Here is a 22,098-nt window from a genome sequence, read left to right on the forward strand (position 1 = left end):
ATTAATTTAGGTCAACTTTTTAGCTTGTTGAGATCTTTTTTTAATCCTGTCATCCAGTATTGTTGGCTAACGTCTTAGTTTTCTTTCACCTGCAAATTTGATGAGTTTGTCACCTATGTGCTTAACCTTGGAGTGTTTGATAAAAATATTTTATAGCTAGTAACAGAGTAGTTCTTGAATTTTGCTACTTGAATATTCTTTCTTGAATTTTGATTTAGTCGAATTGATATGAGAGGGGGGTTACTTTCCCAGAAAATGATTAAAAGAAAATGATTCTATTAAAATAAAATAAAAATCTCAGCTAGAGATTTAAAGAAGTCATGTTCTTTGGTGAAATTGGCATTTTGTTGTATTCTACTATCGTCCTTTTTTCCACAGTAGCAATTTACATTTTCCATGATAACCTTACATTGCAGCTACTATCTTAAGATTAATTTTGAGCATTCCTTTTTAATGGTCATCATTTGGTATTATAGGAAGATGAAAAGTTTTTGACAGATTTGTTCGCACAACTAACAGATGAAGCAACAGATGAAGAAAAGAGACAAGAATTGGTAAGAATTTATATGTTATGAAAATAATGCAAACCAATTAACATTCAACTTTTCTATTCACTAATATTTTTTCTTAATTTCAGGTTAATTTTCTTAAAGAGTTCTGTGCATTTTCCCAAACGTTACAACCCCAAAACAGAGATGCTTTTTTTAAGACATTGTCAAGTATGGGCATTCTACCAGCTCTAGAAGTCATCCTTGTAAGTTTAGTTTATTTTCTGTAAATCCTAATTGTTATAAACAGGAACTATGTTTTTTAATGTGCCAGTTCTGCTGAAACCTTTTAAACTAGATTTATGAAGAGCTTTTGACTTTTCTGTGGATTAGATATTTTGAATTGTTTTCTGTGGATAGTACATTGAATATATTTAATTTGAACTGTCAGCATTTATTGAGCACTATGTACCAGGCACTGTAGTGAGCCCTGGGGATACAAAAACAAGAAAACAAGATGATCATTACTCTCAAGAAACTTATATTCTAATAGGGAAGACAGAAGATAAAAAGTGACAGAGATACCCATATACGTACAACAAAGCTGGTAGAGAGGTGGAATAGACCAAACAGTCAGCTGCAAGTGAAGTGGGGATCCTTATTGGGGATCCCCAGGCAAGGACTCACCAATCATTGAGGAGGCATGAAGGCAGAGTCATCTTTAGGTAGGCAAGGCAACTTTTGGGGCGGTGGAGCAGGCTGAAAGAGAGCTGGAAGAGAAGAAGTCTCTGAAAGTAAAATTATCAACTGGATAAAATTCTACTACTGTTCATTATTGCATATTTCGGGCAAAAAATATTCTTGACTTACTAAATTAACACTCATTCAGAAATCTTACTAATAATGATTTTTCATTTCCAGTCCTGAAACTTAGTGTCAGCTAAGATTTTAAAATTGAAGAACAGACAGACATTAGAAGTTAAAAAAGAATGCCCGAAATATATGTCTCCCATGTCCCATGTTTTTTTAGAAAAAGAAAAGTACTTTTTAATCCACAGGGTATGGATGATGCACAGGTGCGAAGTGCTGCTACTGATATATTCTCATACTTGGTTGAATATAATCCATCCATGGTACGAGAGTTTGTCATGCAGGAGGCACAACAGAACGATGATGTAAGTAAGAAGTTAACAGAGCAAAAAATAACCAACAAGGTAAATATTATTTGCACTAATAGTAAATATTTCTTAAAGATTTAAGTACTGGATATTTTTAAATGGGAAAGAGGAAAGTGTATAGGCCTTACCTGACCAGTGGTAAAGGAATTAAATATTGTCTTCTATCCTTGTACAAATTTAATACTTATCTTTTGGGTTCATTAAGTTAATTCTTGTTAACGTTTTGAAAATCTTGAGAATCAGGTTTATTGTCCTGCCATTTACTTGCTTTTCTGCCTTGTCCACATCATTTAGTCAGTTTCTAATTGTGTTTATGAAGATTATTAATGACTTAACAAGGAAAATTTATATTTGTCAGGAATATGTTCCTAAAATTTATAAAATTTTTAAAGGAAGCACTTTAAAATTTTAATGGCATTTCTGATTCTGCTGGCCCTAACCCAAAGAGGAAATAATGGGGAATGCAGATCTCTTTTAAAGTGACTAAAATTATTTTATATAAGAATGTGAATTATATAATTTCTTTCCTTAGTAATACCATTATAATAACAGAATGTCCCTTTGGCAATTTTAATGAGTTTAAAAAATAAACTAGAGTTTATTTTGAATGCTCTTAATTTGTTAACTTTGGATTTTTCTGTTTGAATCATTTCTACTTGTTAATCCTAGAACCAACTTATTTGGGGGACCTTTTCTAATATCCTTAAATTACTATTAATGTTTTGTTTTTAGAATTTTATTTAAGCAAATAGCAGTAAGTCCATTTAAGCTGTTTATAAATATGTAGTTTGATTTTCTTTTTGTCAAGCAATCTTTAAAACTAAGTTATTAGTGTTAATTATTGCTGCAGGCCACATCACATCTAAATCAAGCAAATATTTATTAAGTACTTATAATATACTGGGCACTGTGGAAAATGGGTCATACCTTTTCCTGTTAATAACTAATTGTTCATCAATGTACCTGTGTAGTTAATGTACTCTTAGCATCTGCTCCATATGTAGCAGACACGCTTATTCCCATTCTCTACTTGCTTTTCTGCCTGGCTTTTATAAGAAAGGCTATGCTGCTTCCATACCAGTTCTCCCCATGGTATGCCAGAGTGAACAGTATTTTTCTACTGAACCTCCTACCCTCTTTAACAATATATATGATTTACTGGCCAAGGCCACACAAAAAGGCATTGAAAAGGTCAGCTATTAGTTTTCCATGGTGTTTTATCAATATCATGTGACTATATATTTAAATTATAGACCTATTAAAGATTTAAATCAATTTCCCCCTTTATTACATTGTGTTAACAAGAGGAGGAAACACTAGAGTTAGAAGGGTAATGATAATTAATGCTGTAGTTTATATTTTAATGTTTTTTTAAACTATCACTTTCATCCCATAACAATGGGCCTTTTTGTATATATTCTTCTCAACAGGATATTCTACTTATCAACCTTATTATAGAACATATGATTTGTGATACAGATCCTGAACTGGGAGGAGCAGTCCAACTTATGGGTCTGCTTCGAACTTTAGTTGACCCGGAGAACATGCTAGCCACTGCCAATGTAAGCACTAGTTATTTTTTGCACTTCCTGGGTTTTATAAGCTTCATAGTTACAATATTCGTGTTCTTAGTGGTTAAGACTCTTATTAACCTGTTCAATTAATTTTCATGAAAGTTTCTTTAATTCCTTAGAAAACTGAAAAGACTGAATTTCTGGGTTTCTTCTATAAGCACTGCATGCATGTTCTTACGGCCCCCTTGCTGGCAAACACAACAGAGGAGAAACCTAGTAAAGGTAAGATGACTCAGAGTCGTAGTTATTATTTAATTGTTTCCAAAAAGAAATATTGTTTCTAAATTCTGTGATTTAGGGTTGGTTATCTGTTAACGTTCCAAGTAGCTATTGAAATTTCTTGAATTCTAATTTCCCCCAGAATCATTTCAAATTAAGATTTCATTGGTCTTAATATTAACTTTGCCATGAAAATTGAGATTTACAAGATAGAATAGAATCAAAGGAGAATAACAAAATTTGTTTTAGTTATACTTTTTTATGATTTCCTTTTAGAATCTAGAACTAAACTTTTTTTGGTAAGTAGTATTTACACTTTGCCAGCATTTACAAAGGCAAATAAAGTGGAGGCAAAGGAGATGAATTTGAGCACTTATAGTTTAGATAGTTGTCTTATGCTTTCCTTGTAAGGACAGTTTAGTTTTCTTAATTTGTTTAGCTTTTCTGCATTGTACATTGGAGAACTTTGTTGTTTTCTTTAAATTACCAACAACTTCACCTGAAGTTCCTAGTTTAGAGTATCTTACTCAATACAATTAAATTATTTTATCAGATCAATTAATACAAGGAGCACTTGACCTACTTTTAAAATAAAAATTTAAATACAGCTATAAAAATTTTTGTTAAATTGTGACTCTTAACTTGAATTAGCTGTTCCCCTTTCTTGTATTCCTGTTACTTAAAAGTTAAGATGCTTTTTCTTTTCCTCTGTTTTTTTCCTTTATTGGTTTAGGAGATGTGAGAAATTTTCTCATAGTTTAGGAGCAAAGAAATATTGTCACAGTAAAGAAATTTTCATGATCACATTTATTTGTTTTAGATGACTTTCAGACTGCGCAATTATTGGCACTTGTGTTGGAATTGTTGACGTTCTGCGTGGAACACCATACCTACCACATAAAGAATTACATTATTAATAAGGATATCCTACGGAGAGTACTAGTTCTCATGGCCTCAAAGCATGCTTTCTTGGCATTATGTAAGTGTTACCTCTAGTAGGATCAACTATTACCATAGTATAAAGGTTACTGCTGTGTTATTGGTATCAGATAGTTTTATTTTTTCCTTATAATTTTAGAATAATCAATAATAATGTGTGCAGATTATTGATTACTTTTAATTTTCTTGAATGGACAGACTACAGTGACCACCAAATGTTGGTGAACTACTGGCATGTTTTGGTTAACCCTAACCCTACTACTTCCATACCTCCCACCCCCTACTTCCAACATTATAGAATGCTAAAAGATGGGGACCACAGTCACCTGGTACCTACTCAATCCTTTGCTAGCAGATTTATTACTCTTATTTGCCTGATACCTTTCATTCAGAGTTACTTCCTCAGCCTTCCTACTTCTGATTCTCATCTCCATCCAGTTCTTTCCCTCTTTGCCCTCCACCTCCTCTGTCCCTTCCTTCTTTTGTTTACCACCACCACCACCACCTTTCCATTCTACCCTGTAGAATCCTATCTCTATCAGTAACAAATTCCCCTTCATGCTAGATAACTTCTTTTCATATTCTTTTCATCTCGTTGGCCAACTTCCCCAGTGCTTTCATTTCCTTTAGTATGTTAGTATAGGATGAGTTTGAATTCTTCTTTCTCATTATCACCCTCATGCTCCCTGTGTCAGCGTCACTCAGCAACTTTTCATACTTTGAAGTTTATTTACTTCATGTATCTCTATTACCCTGCCTAAATCCTTGTGCTTCCAGCCTTTGTCACTCTTGCTCCTTATCAAGTTCAATATATAATTTGATGTTCCTTGGAATATTCTGGCCTCTGATTCATTAGTGTTCCCTGCTTCTGTGGCCTACCTCTTCATATGAACTTAGCCATCCACAGGAATTTCACCAATAAGCTGCCACCTCTGTGATTTTGAACTCTTGAGATTCTCCAATCTGATTACATTTTCCTCTTTCCATTGCTCTCCTGCCTATTATTTTTGTCAGTACAAATTCCAGCCCCTCTTTTCTTGGTTCTCTCATTCCTACTGTGTCCTCCCATACTTTCTTCTTGTCACAGTCTTGACCAAATTAAACTAAAATCCTTCTACCCTTGACTTCCATGACTCCTTACTTTTCATTGTTGTTTATACCCTACCAGTCCTAAACCTTGATTTACTCACACCATTTGCCTTCCTTTCTCATACAGTTCACTCTTGAAAAAAGTTAGGGAAATATGTTAACTGCATCTGGTAGAAATTTTTTTTTTTAAAGGTTAGGCATCGGGGTTAAGTATCTTGCCCAGGGTCACATAACAGCTAGTGTTATGTGTCTGAGGCCGGATTTAAACTCAGGTCCTCCTGAATCCAGGGCCAGTGCTCTATCCACTGCACCACCTAGCTGCCCCCTAGAAATTATTTTAGCAAATTTCAACTGGACCCCCACTTCTGTGTAGAAATCCTTTTATTTTTTCTTGACACTAACCTCCCTTAGAGGCTACCTTCTTTCAGCTCCTATCCTACCCTCTCCCCACCATTACTACCTTTACTGCAAAATTTGAAGCCGTTGGTCAGAGCTTCATTGTCTGCTCTCTCCATACCTTTGTTGTCGTTGTTCAGTCACATCCAATTCTCCATGACTCTCTATCTTGGCAAAGATACTGGCGTAGTTTGCCATTTCTTTCTCCAACTTATTTTACATATGAGGAACTGAGGCAAACAGGGTGAAGTGACTTGCCCAGGGTCACACAGCTACTGAGTGTCTGAAGCCACAGTTGAAGTCAAGTCTTTTAACTCCAGGCCTGGAGCTCTATCCACTTCACCACTTAGCTTCCAGCTCCATATCTTAAAACTCCTCTGTGTCTTCACCCAAAACTCCATTGTTTCAGCCTCAGAGGAGATAGACTGTCTCTTCTGACAAGGCCAGACCCCTCTACTTGAACCCTTGATCCTATCCTTTCCCCCATTTCTCTGATGTAATCTGGGAGCTTTCTCCTTTGTGCATTCCTCCCTCCTTCTCCAACCCTTGCAGATCTTCAGTCTATCTACTGGCTTGTTTTTAGTTACCTACAGCATGGTCAGGCATTCTCTACTCTTAGAGGGGAAAAAAACCTGCCTTTGAGCCTACTGAATCCTCTCATGTGCTACTGTCTTTTCCCTTTCAAACCTAAAAAAAGTCTTGTATACCTACTGGCTCCAGTGGTTTACCTTTCACTCCTAGGCAGGTGCAAATGAACCTTTAATGAGCATAGACCTGAGTGCAAACTCAGCCTTAGACACTTAGCTGATTGGGTGATCAAGAGTTGGTCTGCCTCAGTTTTCCTAACTGCAGGATGGGGGTAATAACACTACCTCCCAGGGTTGTTAGGATCAAATGAGATAATATTTATAAAATGCTTAGTATAGTGCCTGGCACATAGGAGCTTAATAAATACTTTTTCCCTTCCCACAGCCTCTTGCAACCTGGCTTCCTGCCATACTACCCCAATGAAACTTCTCTCTTCAGGGTTACTGACAGTTTAACTGCTAAATCCAGTGACCTCATTCTATGTTTTCTAATCTTTCAGCAGCTTTTTGATACTTCCTAAATACTGTCTCTTTTGACTTTACTGATATTGTTCTTTAATGGTTCTTCTCCCCATCTGACTATTGCTTAGTCTCTTTTGCTGAGTCATATGTCTTTCAGCCACTATGTTGAATGTTTCCAGAGCCCTATCCTTGTCTCTATTCTTTTTTATTCTCTTCCTTGGTGATCCTCTCAGCTTCTTTGGCTTAAGCTGACTATATATCTAATCCTAACCTATCTTCAGAGTTTTAGTCCTGTTTTGTCAGCTACTTGCTGGGCATCTGGATCTCATCTGTCATCACTTCAAATTCAGCATGGCCAAAACCATTCATCTCTTTTCCTTAAGCAACTGTTTCTCTAGGCTTCCCTGTTTCTTTTTCCTTTTTTTTTTTTTTTCTTAAGGCATTTGGGGTTAAGTGACTTGCCCAGGGTCACACAGCTAGTAAGTGTCAAGTGTTTGGTCTGAGGCTGGATTTGAACTCAGTTCTTCCTCACTCCAGGGCTGGTGCTTTATCCACTGTGCCACCTAGCTGCCCCAGTTTCCCTGTTTCTGATGAGAGTGTTATGTCTTTCCCGGCACCTAGGATTATAATGTCGGTTATTCTTGACTCATATCCAGTCAGTTGCCAAATCTTGTCAGTTCTACCATCTCTTGATTCATACAGGGGGAAGGAAAAAAACAAACATTTATTTAGCACCTACTGTGTGCCAGGCCCTGTTCTTAACACTTTATAGTTACTATCTTCATTGATCCTCACAACAACCCTGTGAGGTAGATCCTCTTATTCTCACATTACAGTTGAGGACACTGATCAGACAGAGGTGAAGTGACTTGACCACCAGGGCCACACAGCTAGTAATTTTAATTCAGGCCTGATTTCAGGTCTAATACTGTATCTATTCCATGACCAGCTGCCTTACCTAACTCTATTCCATTTCTGTCAAGGCAGCCACTCGAGTTAGTCCCCCATTACTTGTTACCTGGTCTTCTGGCTTCCATTCTTTCCTTCCCTAATCCATTTGCCATGTATCTGCTACAGTAATCTTTGTAAGACAGGTTTGATTGTAACTCCTAAGATGGATCTGACTGTTATAACGGTCTTGCTAAAACATATTCAGTAAGCGCCCACTTCCTCTAGGATAAAATTGCAATTCTTTTGCCTGGCATTTTAAGGCCTGTCGAATTCTTTACTTCTTCCTACCATACTTGTTTCCTAAAATTCTCCTTCAAGATCTCAGTGGGCTGCTAGTGGTCCCTGAATTTGGTGCCGCCTTCACCGCTGCCGCCACCCCCCCCACCCCGTCTTCAGTTGCCAGAATTTTCTTTCAAGGCTCAACTGTGGTGTCACTACTTTTCCAAAGCCTTAATGCTTAATAAGTGTTTGTCCAATTGAATTTTCAAAATTCATCATCTTTGAGTACTTGGCTTGACTATAACGCACAATTCTTAATTCTTTATATTGTTTACAATAAAGTAGTTCGTGAACATGTAGATATTCGTCTGTCAAGAAATTAGTTGACATATATAACACTCCTATTTTTTAAATTATTGAAATCCAGAACTATCCATTCCTAGAGGCTAAATAAAAATAACTTGATAATGACTGATTTGGTTTTTTGCCATTTTATTTTTTAAATGTGTTTTAAAGTCAGATTCAATTCAAGGGATTCAGATTTAAGTACTTGTCTGCTGTATTGTTGAACTTAGAACTTAAGTGGCTTTAATTGGTTACTTTTTTAAAAATGTACCTGAAGAAGTAAAAAAACATGATTTCTCAAGCCCTTTTAAAAAATTTTACTGTCAGCATTTTACTTTTGAGTAATTACACATTATTTCTCTCAAGATAATATTTGTTACCTGGTCTGTATGCATAAGTAAATGTAATATGTACATATGTATATATGTACACATTATTCTGAGGGCACATATGATCAGTTCTCAATCCCTTACTTTGTCTTACTATTGTATTTATAGTGGAATTATTTCCTGCTCTGCATATTTGGGTTCTTTATTGATGCTATCATGTATATATGCTCCTTTCAGCCATTATTTTAAGTATTTCACTAGTATTAGTAGCTGTGATTTTGCAGATAAGTTACCAAAAATGTACAATGCATCTCTTTACTATTATATTCATCCTCTAAGTTAGTGGAATATATAAAGGTATATTATTTGGTGATGTTTCCCTTCCAAAGGGAAAGGGCAAACCAAAAGGACAAAGAAAATCTCTATTTAGATTTGTAATTTGCATCATTCCATGCATCATTTAGAGCATGGAGATATTGACCAGTGTATCCAGATGGAAAACTTGAATAGATTTCCAGGTCTTACTTAGTCCAGTTTTGTAGTGTGGCTTTATTGTTTTGTTTGAAAGTTGCTATTAAAATTTTTTGTCACATTTTAAACTACTTTCCTATATAGATCAGGAGAAAATGTGGAAATTGATGTGTCAATTGAAAAAAAGCAATTAGGATATTGTTATACTTCAGTATCAGCAATAATAAATAAAGCATATTACAAATGCTGACTGAGTCAAGTGATCGTTATACATTTTCTTCATCTTAGGCAACCAACAAAACTGTTTAAAAGGATAAATTAATACAGGTCTTAGTGTTAACTAGATGGGAAGTATTAATAATCACTCACCTACTTTAACAGAGATCTCTCCCATCAGAATTCCTATTAGGGAAGCTTAGTATCTCAAAAGTAGAACAATCAATTGGGATGGCTGTCTGCTAAACATTGGGGATGGTAACTTAATATTCTTCAAAATAGTTGCAAATTTGGGGTATTGTACACTGGCAGATGATGCCCGCTTGATATATTGGCACCATGGGAAATATCATGAGTCTGAAGGATAAAGTACAAATTCAAGAAAAAATTAACTACTCTGAATTCTCAGGATTTATTAAAATTAAGTATATCCCACCCGTGTACAAGTATATAAGATTCCAGAATTAAATACAAGGTACTTGAATTATTTAGTTGGAATTTTTTTTACTATTACTATACTCTGTTTTTATCATTATTTTACCTATGTGGATACAGTCATAGTTTGTGAATGCGGCTGAAAAAAATGAGTAACACCTTATTTTGACACTAAGTACAGCTCATGTACGCATTGAATGTTTTATAAACAGTACTGTTGTTTTCTTATATATTCTGCTTAAAATCAAGAAGTTTTACCTTGTATTGTTTCCAGCTATAATCATTTATCCTGTCTTTTTTGTTTTGAAAAGTATAAACATCTGTTTTATAATGAAGTAAGGAAAAATATTCAATAACAGATTCTCATTTAGTTACTTAAAGACAGCCAGAAAACCATATGGCGATTATATAACTAATTCTCATGACCTTCTTATATGCTAAAAAGACAAATTATTCATTTTATAATGAAACAAAAATGGAAAGTATTCTAGTAATGAAAAGGAAGAGTTAAAAGTGATCTTAATTATAATCCAGTATGTATGGGATATGTAAAATTTTATTTTTTGGTCACTTAAATCCAGCTAAAAACACAACTTGACCTATTCCAGGAGCTACCTGAAAATCTTTCTTTCCTTTGTTTTTTTTTGGTAGATAGAACTCTGGAATTATTTTTAAAATTAGTTTGGCAGAAGATAGTGGTTGAATATTTGCGTAATTGATTTCTTAATTCGAACAAGTTGTAGGTCATCTGGGGAAGTTAAGAAATTTTATTATTAGGACTGCCTTCTATTGTATAAGTTCCTGCGGTATTCAAGTCCCCTTGCTTATAGTAAGACTAGTAACATCCATATTATTGCAGGTGGTCAGAACCTTATATATATGAGATGTGAGATTTTGGGGGAGTCATCTACTTAAGAATTGCATGCAACATCTGGGCAATTGGTTCACAGTGATTATTGAACTTTGGAGAATTTAGAACTATAAGTATTTCTTGATGGAATACAAGTTTCCAGACAGGTTCTGTCCACTGCTAACATAAAAATCCCAACAGTTCTACTTTTATTTAGCTTGACCAAATTTAAAACTTTAATCCAAACCCTAAATATATTTGAGGAACATAGCGCATCTTATCTCTTCATTGCATTTCATTTGGTTATCTGAAGTAAAAACACTTAATTTTTAGTGTTGCTACTTTGGAAAAAATTTTTTTAAAACTTGTTAGGTTTCAACTTAATAAATACAGAAAAATGTCTCCCTATCTATCTTAGTTTTAAACTGTCTACTTCACCATGCTTATGTATCTGAAAATATTCAATAGTTAAAAACAAATTAAATGCAGTTACGATTCTATAAACTATTTTTAAACTGCCTATCCAGAGTGTGTTTCTTTTGTAAGAGACACTCTTGGACAAGTTTGATTGTTAGAGCAGTTTATAATCACCTGTACCTAATTTGGCATTCACTTGTGGACCTCTTTTCTGCCAACTGAAGAAAAATTGAGCTGCTTTACTCCTCTGCCTTCCCACCCAGAAACCGTGTCAACATGGTTACCTGGCTACCTGCTCATGAAGGACTTGATTAATAACAAATTGGCAATTTAACGAGCCACTTCCATGATCTCCAAAGAATCCAAAAAAAACACAATATTTAATCTTGCCAACCGAAGACGATGTGACTGCATGAAGTGAGTATGCTTTTTTAAACTGTTTACAATAACTGGGGCATTAACTTACTGATGATTCGGTTTAGGAAAAGAGGGCTTTGTTGAAGTCTAGTTGTCAGAGTATATTTGGATCTTGATGAATGGTGACTTAATTGAGTAACTCCCCATACTTCAAGATGTGAATATATCTCTTGATCTGTAAGTTAAAGCCTAATTAATTGTAAAAAAAAAAAAAAAAGGAAAACTAGAAAAAAAATTTTTTAAAAGCATACTCGCTGAGATAAGAGTAGATTAACAAATTTTAAAGAATAACCTCCAAGTTTGTTCCTAAATTGCTGGAAGGCAAATTTTTCTGGTTTTATTGCACCTTACCACAAGTAAATTATGTAAATTTATCTCTCAGGTGAAGTACAAAATAATGAGTGTCCAAGTTGAAGCCATTTTGAAACAGCCTGTAAAGTCCATTCATCAAATTTGCTAGTCAAATACCCTTCTAAAAATAATAGGATAATATTAGAATATGCTGGTGTTAGGTAGGAAACACAAGTAAATATGTCAGATTTTAGTCACTGTTGATTAAAATATAAACCATATTTTGTCCACAAGTGTAACAATTTTGTCTGTTCATAGAATTTTAATTACTGACAAAATTCATGCTTTGAAAATAGCCCTGGGTTTGGATTGTCTGGTTAACTAAATATTTCAGTGTTTCCATTGAAGAAACATGTTCAATAAAAACTGTTCCATATAGTTAGGACTTACTTTTAGAGATTGTTTCTCTATAACATGTTTGGTATGTGTGTGTTAGGTTTTTTTTTAACTTTTAACTTTTACAGAAATGTGAACTCTCTGAACAAAGAATGCGTTATCTATAGTTAACATGCAGTAATTTCTTTCTCTTTTTAAAAGCATAAATCATGGACATGGTTTGTGGTTAAATAGTCTTGCTTCTTTGTTGTAGGTGCACTTCGTTTTAAGAGAAAGATCATTGGGTTAAAAGATGAATTCTACAACCGATACATAATGAAAAGCTTTTTGTTTGAACCAGTAGTCAAAGCATTTCTCAACAATGGATCCCGATACAATTTAATGAACTCTGCCATTATAGAGATGTTTGAATTTATTAGAGTGGTGGGTCCTCTAATTTTTTTTGATTGACAATTTTATTTTAATAACTTATATTTATTAATTTTTATGGTTAAAAATATCTTTGCATCCATGATTTTGCTGTATTATACTATTGGGAGAGTGTATTTGATAGACTATGTGTTGGGGTTGCTTAAATTCTAGATTTTTTTTTTTTATAAATTTGTACTCTACTCAATCCCAAATTTAGTACTAGAGACTAAACGATCTTACCAGAAAAGTCGTTTTTCGCTTTTATAGGATAGTTTTCAAAACATTAATTTTAATGATGGATGGCAAAGTAGGTGTTTTTTTTTTTTTAAAGAAAATAGGAAATCAATTGAAAGCAAGTATAGTGTTGCTTTTTAAATTTGTTTCCTGGGGTTTTTTTAATTTTTATTTTTTAAAATAATGAATTGACTTTGTTAAGTACCCTTCACAGAAATAATTCAAAAGTACATTTTCAAGTAATAGTCCCTAAAGTTGATATTGACACTACATTTCAACACTTAAATCTAATAATCTGATGTTTCTTTTTACACATATTTAGTGATAATTCGGTTAAAACATGACTAAAATTATTGCTCTTTAGTTAGAAGGAATTCACGTAGACATTTTATTTTAATAGATTGCTATATTTGCTACATTTCAGCCAGATAGAAACTTCAGAATCCTAAAATAACATTTCCCTCTTTTGGTTTATGATTATAATTCTTTTCTGTAGGAAGATATAAAATCATTAACAGCTCATGTAATTGAAAATTACTGGAAAGCACTGGAAGATGTAGATTATGTACAGACATTTAAAGGATTAAAACTGAGATTTGAACAACAAAGGGAAAGGCAAGATAATCCCAAACTTGACAGGTGAATACACGTTTGGCTCTTCATTGTTTATTCACTTTCATTAAAGGGAGAAGGAGGGATGCAAAGGGGCTTGATATTTGGGGAAAAATGAACAGAGAGAGATTCCATAATCTCTGTCTATATGAGAGGTATGAGATCTTAGGATCTTAAGATTTAGAACTGGCAGGGATGACCATAGATGCCACAGTCTATAGATTTCATTTTATAAATAAGGAAACTGAGACACAACGAAGTGGTAACTTGTCTTACTGTCACACAAATAGTGTCTAATGTGGGATTTGAACCCAGGTCTTCCTGACTCTAGGTCCAGTGCCTTATCCACTGCCATTCATATTTGTATGTTGGCATGATCTACTGACCTATAGTTTCCAAGCACATTTATCAGAATAGAGGTTGAAAAGTTTTTTCAGCTTCATTTGCCAACAATAAAATCAAATTGCATTCCAACACTTCTGTTTTGAATTTCAACTTTCAGATTTTCCAAATTTACCAAAGTAATGTCAAAATTTCTGTTGAACAAACATATGTGCCTACTTCATTAAAAAGACCTTTCATAGTCATTATCCATTGCAACAAATTACACTGTTGATGTAAAATAAGTCTAGAATCCTGTTAGAGAAAATGGGAAATAATAGGGTGTATTGAAGGTAGTGGGAGGGATTAATAGTTTTTTCTTTAATGTAATGAAAACAACAAGCTAGGACAGAGGCTGTTAGGTGTATGTATCTAAATGCTCTTTATCATGTAAATCTATATAATATTAAAGATGATTTTAGATCATTTTATATCTCTTCACCAACCTGACTGAACTACTTCCATAAGTTCATTGACTGTATTTTAAATTGATTTTGTTTACAGTATGCGTTCCATCTTAAGAAATCACAGATATCGGAGAGATGCACGAACACTAGAAGATGAAGAGGAAATGTGGTTTAACACTGATGATGAAGATATGGAAGATGGAGAGGCTGTGGTACCTCCATCTGACAAAACAAAAAATGATGAAGATATTATGGAACCAATCAGTAAATTCATGGAAAGGAAGAAATGTATGTTAAAGGGGTCAGATATTTAAAAAAAATAAAGCACCCAGAGGCATGGCTAAATATAGCAAGTTTGTTCATTATTTTTTGGCACATGAATGTGGCCTGCTTAAAATCTGTTGTAGTTGACCATTTCTTTAGATTTAGCTGCCAGTTACTAAGGTAGTTTGCCATAGTTTTGGGCCTTGGCATCAGAAGGACCTGGGTTCAGATTCTGCCACTGACACTTAACCTCTCTGTGCCTAGATCAGCTTCCTGGGACATATCTATTACCCATGGACCAGTTGCGGTTTATTTAGAAGAAAGGGCTTGCCACAGCCAGGATTCCCCAATGCTGAGGAAATTGCAGATCTTTTTCTGTATTCACATAATTCCTGAATAGGATATTGTTTGTTTTAAAGAACTGTTTACATCTGTTATGAAGTTACAGATTTGTACATTTAGACAAGGTTCTTAGTTTATGGGGAAAATAATAATTGAGGGAGAGAGAGAGAGAGAAGTGACATGAAATACTCTAGGTCTGTTTCTGTGATCCAGTATATAAAAATATATTATTGTGTGTATCTTCTGCAAACTCCACAAGTCATAGCCTACTGGCACAACTTAAATGACTCCCATTTTTTATGACTAAAATTGTTAGGTATCATTCTATTGAATTATTCATGCCTTTTTGCAAGGATATATGAAAATAAGCATAGTACATGTCCCAGATTATTAAGAATATTATTTCTTTCTCAGTAAAAGAAACCGAAGAAAAAGAAGTGCTTCTGAAAACTAATCTTTCTGGTCGCCAGAGCCCAAGTTTCAAGCTTTCGCTCTCCAGTGGGACAAAGACAAATCTTACCAGTCAGTCATCTGCAACTAATTTGCCTGGATCTCCAGGATCACCTGGGTCTCCAGGTTCACCAGGATCTCCTGGATCCGTTTCTAAAAGCACATCTCAGACGGCAGCTATTACTACAAAGGTATATTTTTAACTTTCAGACCCCCCACTTGAATTTTCTTATAGAGATTACTTATCAAGTTTAATATTTGTTACTCAGGTTTTGTTTTTAACTTTTCTTGTCCCAAATATAAGCTTATGATTAGGGAATAAGCCTCTACATTGAGGCAGTGATATTTAGTCAACCAGAAGAGGTTTAAGATTATAAACTTTTAATTTGGTCTAAGGCATTCTTTTAAGTGGCTCAAATAAATGTCTTCCAGAAATAAGTAGTTCACAAGAAAATCTTAGGGGCATTTTGTTCTATCATCTTATCCAGCTGATAACCAGCTATAGACTTTGGAAACAAAGATGTTAAAAAACAGATCATTCATGAGGTAAAGAAGCAGCCTCTTAAAAAGTGGAGACAGATAAAGGAATAAGTTTCCTGAAGGAGTTGAAATTTTGTTATGCCATTCCTATCTTTGTGAAATCTACTCTCTTATTTGCATGTATATAACCTTTGTGTCAACAACATCTGTGGAATTTAGGATTTGGGTAAATTTGTGCAGAATTGAGAGGGACAGTTGAATCTCAGTCCAGAAACCTGGAGAAAATCTCTTAATTGGATAGCTCAATATATTGACACAAATTTCATACTTACAATTGCTTGATTTGTACTCTGTTAAAAAATAAAGTTTAAAGAAGAGTCAGGGTATTGCTTACTCCACAGATGAATTATAATACTCCCAGAAGTTCCATACTGAAATTTCCCAATATTACAGCCCTTTTTTGACAATGCATCTGGGGTTCGTGGTACAGGAGATCTCTGCTGTCGCCTTTCCAGTGACTTCAGCTGTGGCTCTCTGCTGCCATCTGCTGGAGTGTACCTTCACAGACCTCTAGCAAACATCTGGAGGTATTCTCTTGGTTCTAGGCAGGGTGATATAGATTCCTCTTATTATCTGGTTACTGTTACAGCTTTCCACTAACAGGGCTAATAAGCACCAGACCAAAAATTCCACCTTCTGGTGTTTGAACCAAAAAGTAATGTCATCATTGGGTCATCCTTAGAGCTCTTAATTTAGCATTCCAGTGTCTGCTGATCCAACAATGTGATTTTTTTTTTCCACTTATTCCCAAATATAAGCTTTTTAAGATTGTGGAGCCACCTCTACTTTAAACTAGATATAGTTAACCATCTGGAATAGATAAATGATTAGTAAAACCATCTTGGCCTAAGACATCTTCCATTCCAGCTACCATTCTCCTGAGTCATCTTAGGCGAAGAGAAAGGCAAGCTACACATGTGTCTTGTTCTTTTTTCTGTATTAAACAGTTGGACTAAATGATTCACCTATAGCCAGTCCATTTGTAATTAAGTTTGAGATACTACATTTTTATTCAGGTAAAACCCATCCTGCTACCATGAGACCCCTACCATACAGCCTCTATTCTACCCAGCCCTGATGTAGCAAAAGGCTAAGGAGAGAGAAAACTTCCACTTCATTTCTCGCTCTAGTTTTTCCATCGCCAACCACCTTAGGGACTGTGCCTCAAATCATAGAAGCCACTGCCAGTATAATTGAGGGGGTCCTTGGTTTTTCCAGTTCTTAATATACAGAGAAATGTTTTTTCCTTTGCTAACCCAAATTAGAGCTCTGGGCACATTCTTCTTCCCGCCGCGCTCCCCCCCCCCAATGTATAGTTACAAGAGGTAGTGGCTAGGGTTCTATAATACAAATGGTATTGTAATTCCAGCACATCATGAGTTAATTAAGCTTTTGTGGGTTGACTTGGGGATTGCCATTTACATTATTTAGGTAAAACTGTGTTCTAAGTTCCTTACAACTAATTTAGAAATGAATTTCTGGAACATAATCTAGTTGGAAGTTAGAAACAGTACTGTGATTAATAATATGGTTGTCTTGGGTGATATATATGTGCTGTCAGAAGAAGTGCTGCTTTTTTGAAAAGCAGTTTTCAAACCCTTTCTCTTTCCAAACAGGGAGGCCTCGTGGGTCTTGTAGATTATCCTGATGATGATGAAGAGGATGATGAAGATGAAGATAAGGAAGAAACTCTACCATTGTCAAAGAAAGCAAAGCTTGAGTCATAATAATGGCAACTGCCTAAGATCAGTTCCTGTTGAAAAAACTGGTTCTCTACTAAAAGCCCCTCCCCCTCCCCCCCAAAAGATCCACAACAAAGCAGCAGTCTCTTGTGAATGACTGACATAGATCAGCCTTATACACTTGGCTTTCTGCTAATCAAGTGCCAATTCAATGGAGCAGAAGGAGGGGGAAATTATACATTTAGGGGAAAGACTTAAGCCTTTGAGCTTTCCAGCTTGGACCACACATTGCCCTTTTCTCAGGGAAGGAAATGGAAACAAACAAACAAAAAAAGCCAACAGGGCAGGAGTTTTGTTAGTGGAACTCTGGATTGGCTGGTCAGTTGCTACAATCAATATATGCTTTCTTGGACCATGTATGAGACTCAGAAGAATGGGCTTTTCTGGTCTAATTCTTCACTAGTAAGAATGCCAGCAGTTTCTTTGTATAAAGAGACCTGCCTTTGAAATCATACATTCTGAACATTTTAGTCAAGCTACAACAGGTTTGGAAAAACCTTTATGGGGGAGGGGCTGAGTATAAAGTTTCTTCTTTTTTATCTGTTCCCTTTGCCCTTCAAACTGCAGATTTTTTTTTAAGTGGGGATTTGTCCTTACTTGATTAAAGATTGAGTGGAATTCTAGATGTGGTCATTTGTGTCATAATTTTTTTGTTTCATTTTTTGTTTATGTTTTCCCTCCCCTGAGTGTATGCTTAGCTATTGAGTATATATTTGGGACCATTAAAACTTTTTTTTTTGATGTAATATTACCTAATGTTGTGCTGGCACCTGTTTCACCCTGTGTAATTTTGTTCTACATCACAGTTCTTAATTTGTTTAGGATTTATGGAAAATGGTATAATTTTTATTGACAGAAGCAAAGTAATCTTGCAAAAATGTGCATACAAAAGCAATACTATTTTGTGACTAAATATTTTATATTAAAATTTACATCAGCAACTGTCTTGAAACGATTCAGGGAACTAGGGTGGAATTTAAAATTTTAAAGTTTTGTTAAACCTAGAAACATGAAATTAGTATTCCAAAGAGATCCTGAAATTTCATATCTGGGGAAGATAATGGTACTTTAATCAAAATTGAGAATGAATGATTTAAGAATAACAACACATTTGACTTTTGAAAAATAAAAAAAGGTGAAGATTAAGAGAAATTGTATTAGTCGTATTTTTTTTAACCTCTCCCTTTGGAATACCAGCTAGAGATATGTGATGGTTTTAAGTTACCCAGTGTGCCATCAGACTTTATCTCTTATTCAAAATCATCATTAAAATTCAACGTAATGTACTCTTGCCCCTGTTTTCCTTGGTGTAATAAACTTCTTTTGGGGGAATAAAGTTAAATGCTTAACCTCCACATAGCACTCATACCCCCAATCCCCACGCCTGCCTTTTTAAAGCAAAGATTTTGTAGCTTTAAGAATGTATCTGCAAATGTGAATAGCAATTCATGTACAGGAAAGGAGGATCCATTTTAAGGATTTTGCATACTTTTCTTGATATTCCAGCACCATGTGCTTTTACAAAACTTGGCATTCATTTTTGCTTACTCTTCAGTAACTTCTTATTATTGTTCATTGCCAATTAAGAGGTTATATTAAAGCAGAATAATTTGTTAAAGATCTAGAAACTGGTGGAATGCTGTAGTCCTAAAAAAGAACTTCATTTTTGGTGAATTTTTCCATGGTAAGAGCTTTGGGTATGTTTTAACTGTAAGGGGTCAGTTAAGTATATTTTATGTAATGTTACTGCTCTGAGTCCCTAATTTTCATTGAGTTCAAATGAAGACAGTATGACCTACAAATAAAGAAGGATACTTTGGTACATAGGGGAGATTGGCAGGACAGGTATATTGGGGGAAATTAATTACCTTAAAATGGTTAATTTGTTACTCAAAGTCCCATATCCTTTTTTTTTTCTTTTTTTTGGCTAGGCAGTGGGGTTTAAGTGACTTGCCGAACGTCACACAGCTAGTTAAGTGTTATGTGTCTGAGGCTGGATTTGAACTCTGGTCCTCCTGAATCCAGGGTTGGTGCTTTATTCACTGCGCCACCTAGCTGCCCCCACGCATATGCTTTCAAGTAATAAATTTGCAGCTTTCAAGTTAATGCAGAAAAAAGCAAAGATGCTAGTTTTCTTTTTAATGGTTTAAAAATAATTTAAACTGACCCTTTTGTACCCTCTCCCATCTATAGCCTGATCATTATCCTGAGGTTACATGGAAATGTTGACCCTCTAGTGCTTAATTTTTCAAGGTGGGGAGTAAGTATAAATATTTGGCTCCATAAATTTGATGGTATAGCATACAAACAAAGGGAAATACAAATACTGGTCCTGTTCACCTTTAACAGCTTCCTTTTCATTGATGGGTTGTTTAGTAGCCTAAGTCATTGATGTTAATGATCACTGAAGCAAAGACTAGACATACAGATACTCCTGCAGGAGGAAAATAAAGTTGACAACTTCAGTTTGTCATTGTCTTGAAAGATTATTTAAGTTTAAATAAATTATTGGAAATGCAAAAGCTGAAACTGCCAAACAATTATTGACTGAGCTGTCAGATTATCAGTTAATAAATCATCATGCTCCAAATAATTCATTTTCAGTAGTTTAAGTTTAAAGCACAGAACTCTAACCTCTAAGCAACCCAGCACTGCAAATAGCCATTCACTCACTTGCCCAGGGCAATTAAGTAGCAAAGATGCATAGGAGTCATTTTTGTATTACCTCCTTTAATGAAATTATACATTGCCTGGTAATTTTTTTTTATTTATTGTTGTCTTTTGTTTTTACACTAAACATTTCCCCTTAACACCTCCATAATTGGATTTCTTCAGACAAACAAAAAATATTCACACAAAGCCATCCGGCCGCCATGTCTGAACATTCTCCATTCCACACCAGAATTCCCCTCTTCTGAAAGGATAAAGGGTTTCATAATCAGTCCTTCATAATAGAGATTGTTAATTACAATTCATCAGACTAAGACTGCTTCTTTATGTTATTTATGTTATTGTATCCTTCTGTATCCTTTAAATTCAAGTCTTCCCAAGTCATTTTGAATTCCACAGATTTAAGATGCCTTAAATCACAATGATATTCCATTAACATGACTCCATAACAGTTTTTTCAGCCATTTTCCAATTAGCTTATTTTGTGTCCAGTTTCTTAGTCTGGTAATTTTTAAAATAGCTTTTCAAATAAGTACTAAACCTAAGTAAAACCCAGGACTTGAATTCCTCTTTTTTCTTTTAATCCATTTTTTTTAGTGGAGGTTTTATCATCGTCTTATTTTTATCACAGTTCTCAAGAGCTAATATACAGGACTTTGAGATTCCATTTTACCAGGGGTCTCATATACCTGAAACTGGGCTGTTTTCTGGATTTAAAACTTATATACACACAACCCTGAAGGACTTCGAACCATGAGATCTGAAAATTCAGGCAAAACCTTTTTTATTAAAATACTTTTCCACCTAAAACATCTCTATACAGGTAGGTGACTAAATTCAGAACAGAAATTTAAAAGACTCAAATGGTTACCCATTTATTCTGAGAAATAATTGCTGGAGCAAAACTCTTATGTAGTCAAAGCAACAGTCTAAAATTCATAATTCACTTTAATGAGATTTGATCATTCCCCTCTAAAATGTTTATAAGTTGTTCTTTTCCTCTTTTATGGGACCTTTTAAAGTTCTTCAGCTTTCAATGATTCTTTTAAACTTGGAAAGTTTGAGGAAGTGGGAAAACATTTCCTTATTCCAGTATGGTTACCCAGATAACTTGTGGAGAGGGATTGGAGGAAATGTCTGACAACTTATCTTTTTTCACATTTTTTTCCTTTTTAGGCAATTGGGGTTAAGTGACTTGCTCAGGGTCACACAGCTAGTAAGTGTCAAGTGTCTGGTCTGAGGCTGTATTTGAAGTCAGGACCAGTGCTCTATCCACTGCGTCACCTACCTGCCCCCTGACAACTTATCTTGACCCCAAATGCCGTTGGATATCTTTCTAGTACTTAAGGAGTTGGGTGATTCTCCTGAGATGTTTAGAGCCATAGCATCATGTTGTGCAATATGCCCTAGAACTCTAGTTGGAAGGTGAATTTTTAATGGATCAGAATTTAAAACCGATAGCCTTATCAGTAGGACACAAGGTAGTTAAATTGTTGACATTTCTTCCAATGTACTTAATAAAATGTTATGTTCTTCCAATCCTATAAACCTCTAAAGGGACCACTACTTGAACCAATTGGGAGAAGAGAATCATAGATTAGCTATGGCAGGACCCTTTAGAAATCCTCCAGTGCAATTCATATTTTCCACATAGGAAGAGAGCAAACTTTTCAGCATGTCAGTTATTTTGAGTGAGAGAATCCAGCCAGGAAAGAAAATCAGTTAAAGTTTATGCTGAGCAAATTTTTGCTTTTTGGTGAGGCAGTCAGGGTTAAG

The 22,098-nt window shown here is 34.9% G+C and overlaps 1 protein-coding gene across 3 annotated transcripts in view; it reads left to right on the forward strand.

Annotated features, from left to right (window-relative positions):
- The window catches only part of PPP4R3A (protein phosphatase 4 regulatory subunit 3A), a 67,928-nt gene extending 49,653 nt beyond the window's left edge, over positions 1 to 18,275 (forward strand). For 2 of the 3 annotated variants that reach the window (XM_021000357.2, XM_021000354.2), the window contains exons 5-15: positions 477 to 554; positions 638 to 754; positions 1,547 to 1,702; positions 3,097 to 3,228; positions 3,360 to 3,462; positions 4,280 to 4,438; positions 12,523 to 12,692; positions 13,411 to 13,553; positions 14,412 to 14,602; positions 15,335 to 15,561; positions 17,527 to 18,275. In XM_021000357.2, the coding sequence (XP_020856016.1) occupies positions 477 to 554; positions 638 to 754; positions 1,547 to 1,702; positions 3,097 to 3,228; positions 3,360 to 3,462; positions 4,280 to 4,438; positions 12,523 to 12,692; positions 13,411 to 13,553; positions 14,412 to 14,602; positions 15,335 to 15,561; positions 17,527 to 17,637 (1,587 nt within the window). In that variant the 3' untranslated portion in view covers positions 17,638 to 18,275. The remainder of the gene's footprint in view (positions 1 to 476; positions 555 to 637; positions 755 to 1,546; positions 1,703 to 3,096; positions 3,229 to 3,359; positions 3,463 to 4,279; positions 4,439 to 12,522; positions 12,693 to 13,410; positions 13,554 to 14,411; positions 14,603 to 15,334; positions 15,562 to 17,526) is intronic. The other variant, XM_021000355.2, reaches the window with a different exon arrangement.
- Positions 18,276 to 22,098: the final 3,823 nt, after the last annotated feature.

This window comes from Phascolarctos cinereus, unplaced genomic scaffold, assembly GCF_003287225.1.
Source record: "Phascolarctos cinereus isolate Bilbo 61053 unplaced genomic scaffold, phaCin_HiC Scaffold_3;HRSCAF=262, whole genome shotgun sequence".
Classification (NCBI taxonomy): domain Eukaryota; kingdom Metazoa; phylum Chordata; class Mammalia; order Diprotodontia; family Phascolarctidae; genus Phascolarctos; species Phascolarctos cinereus.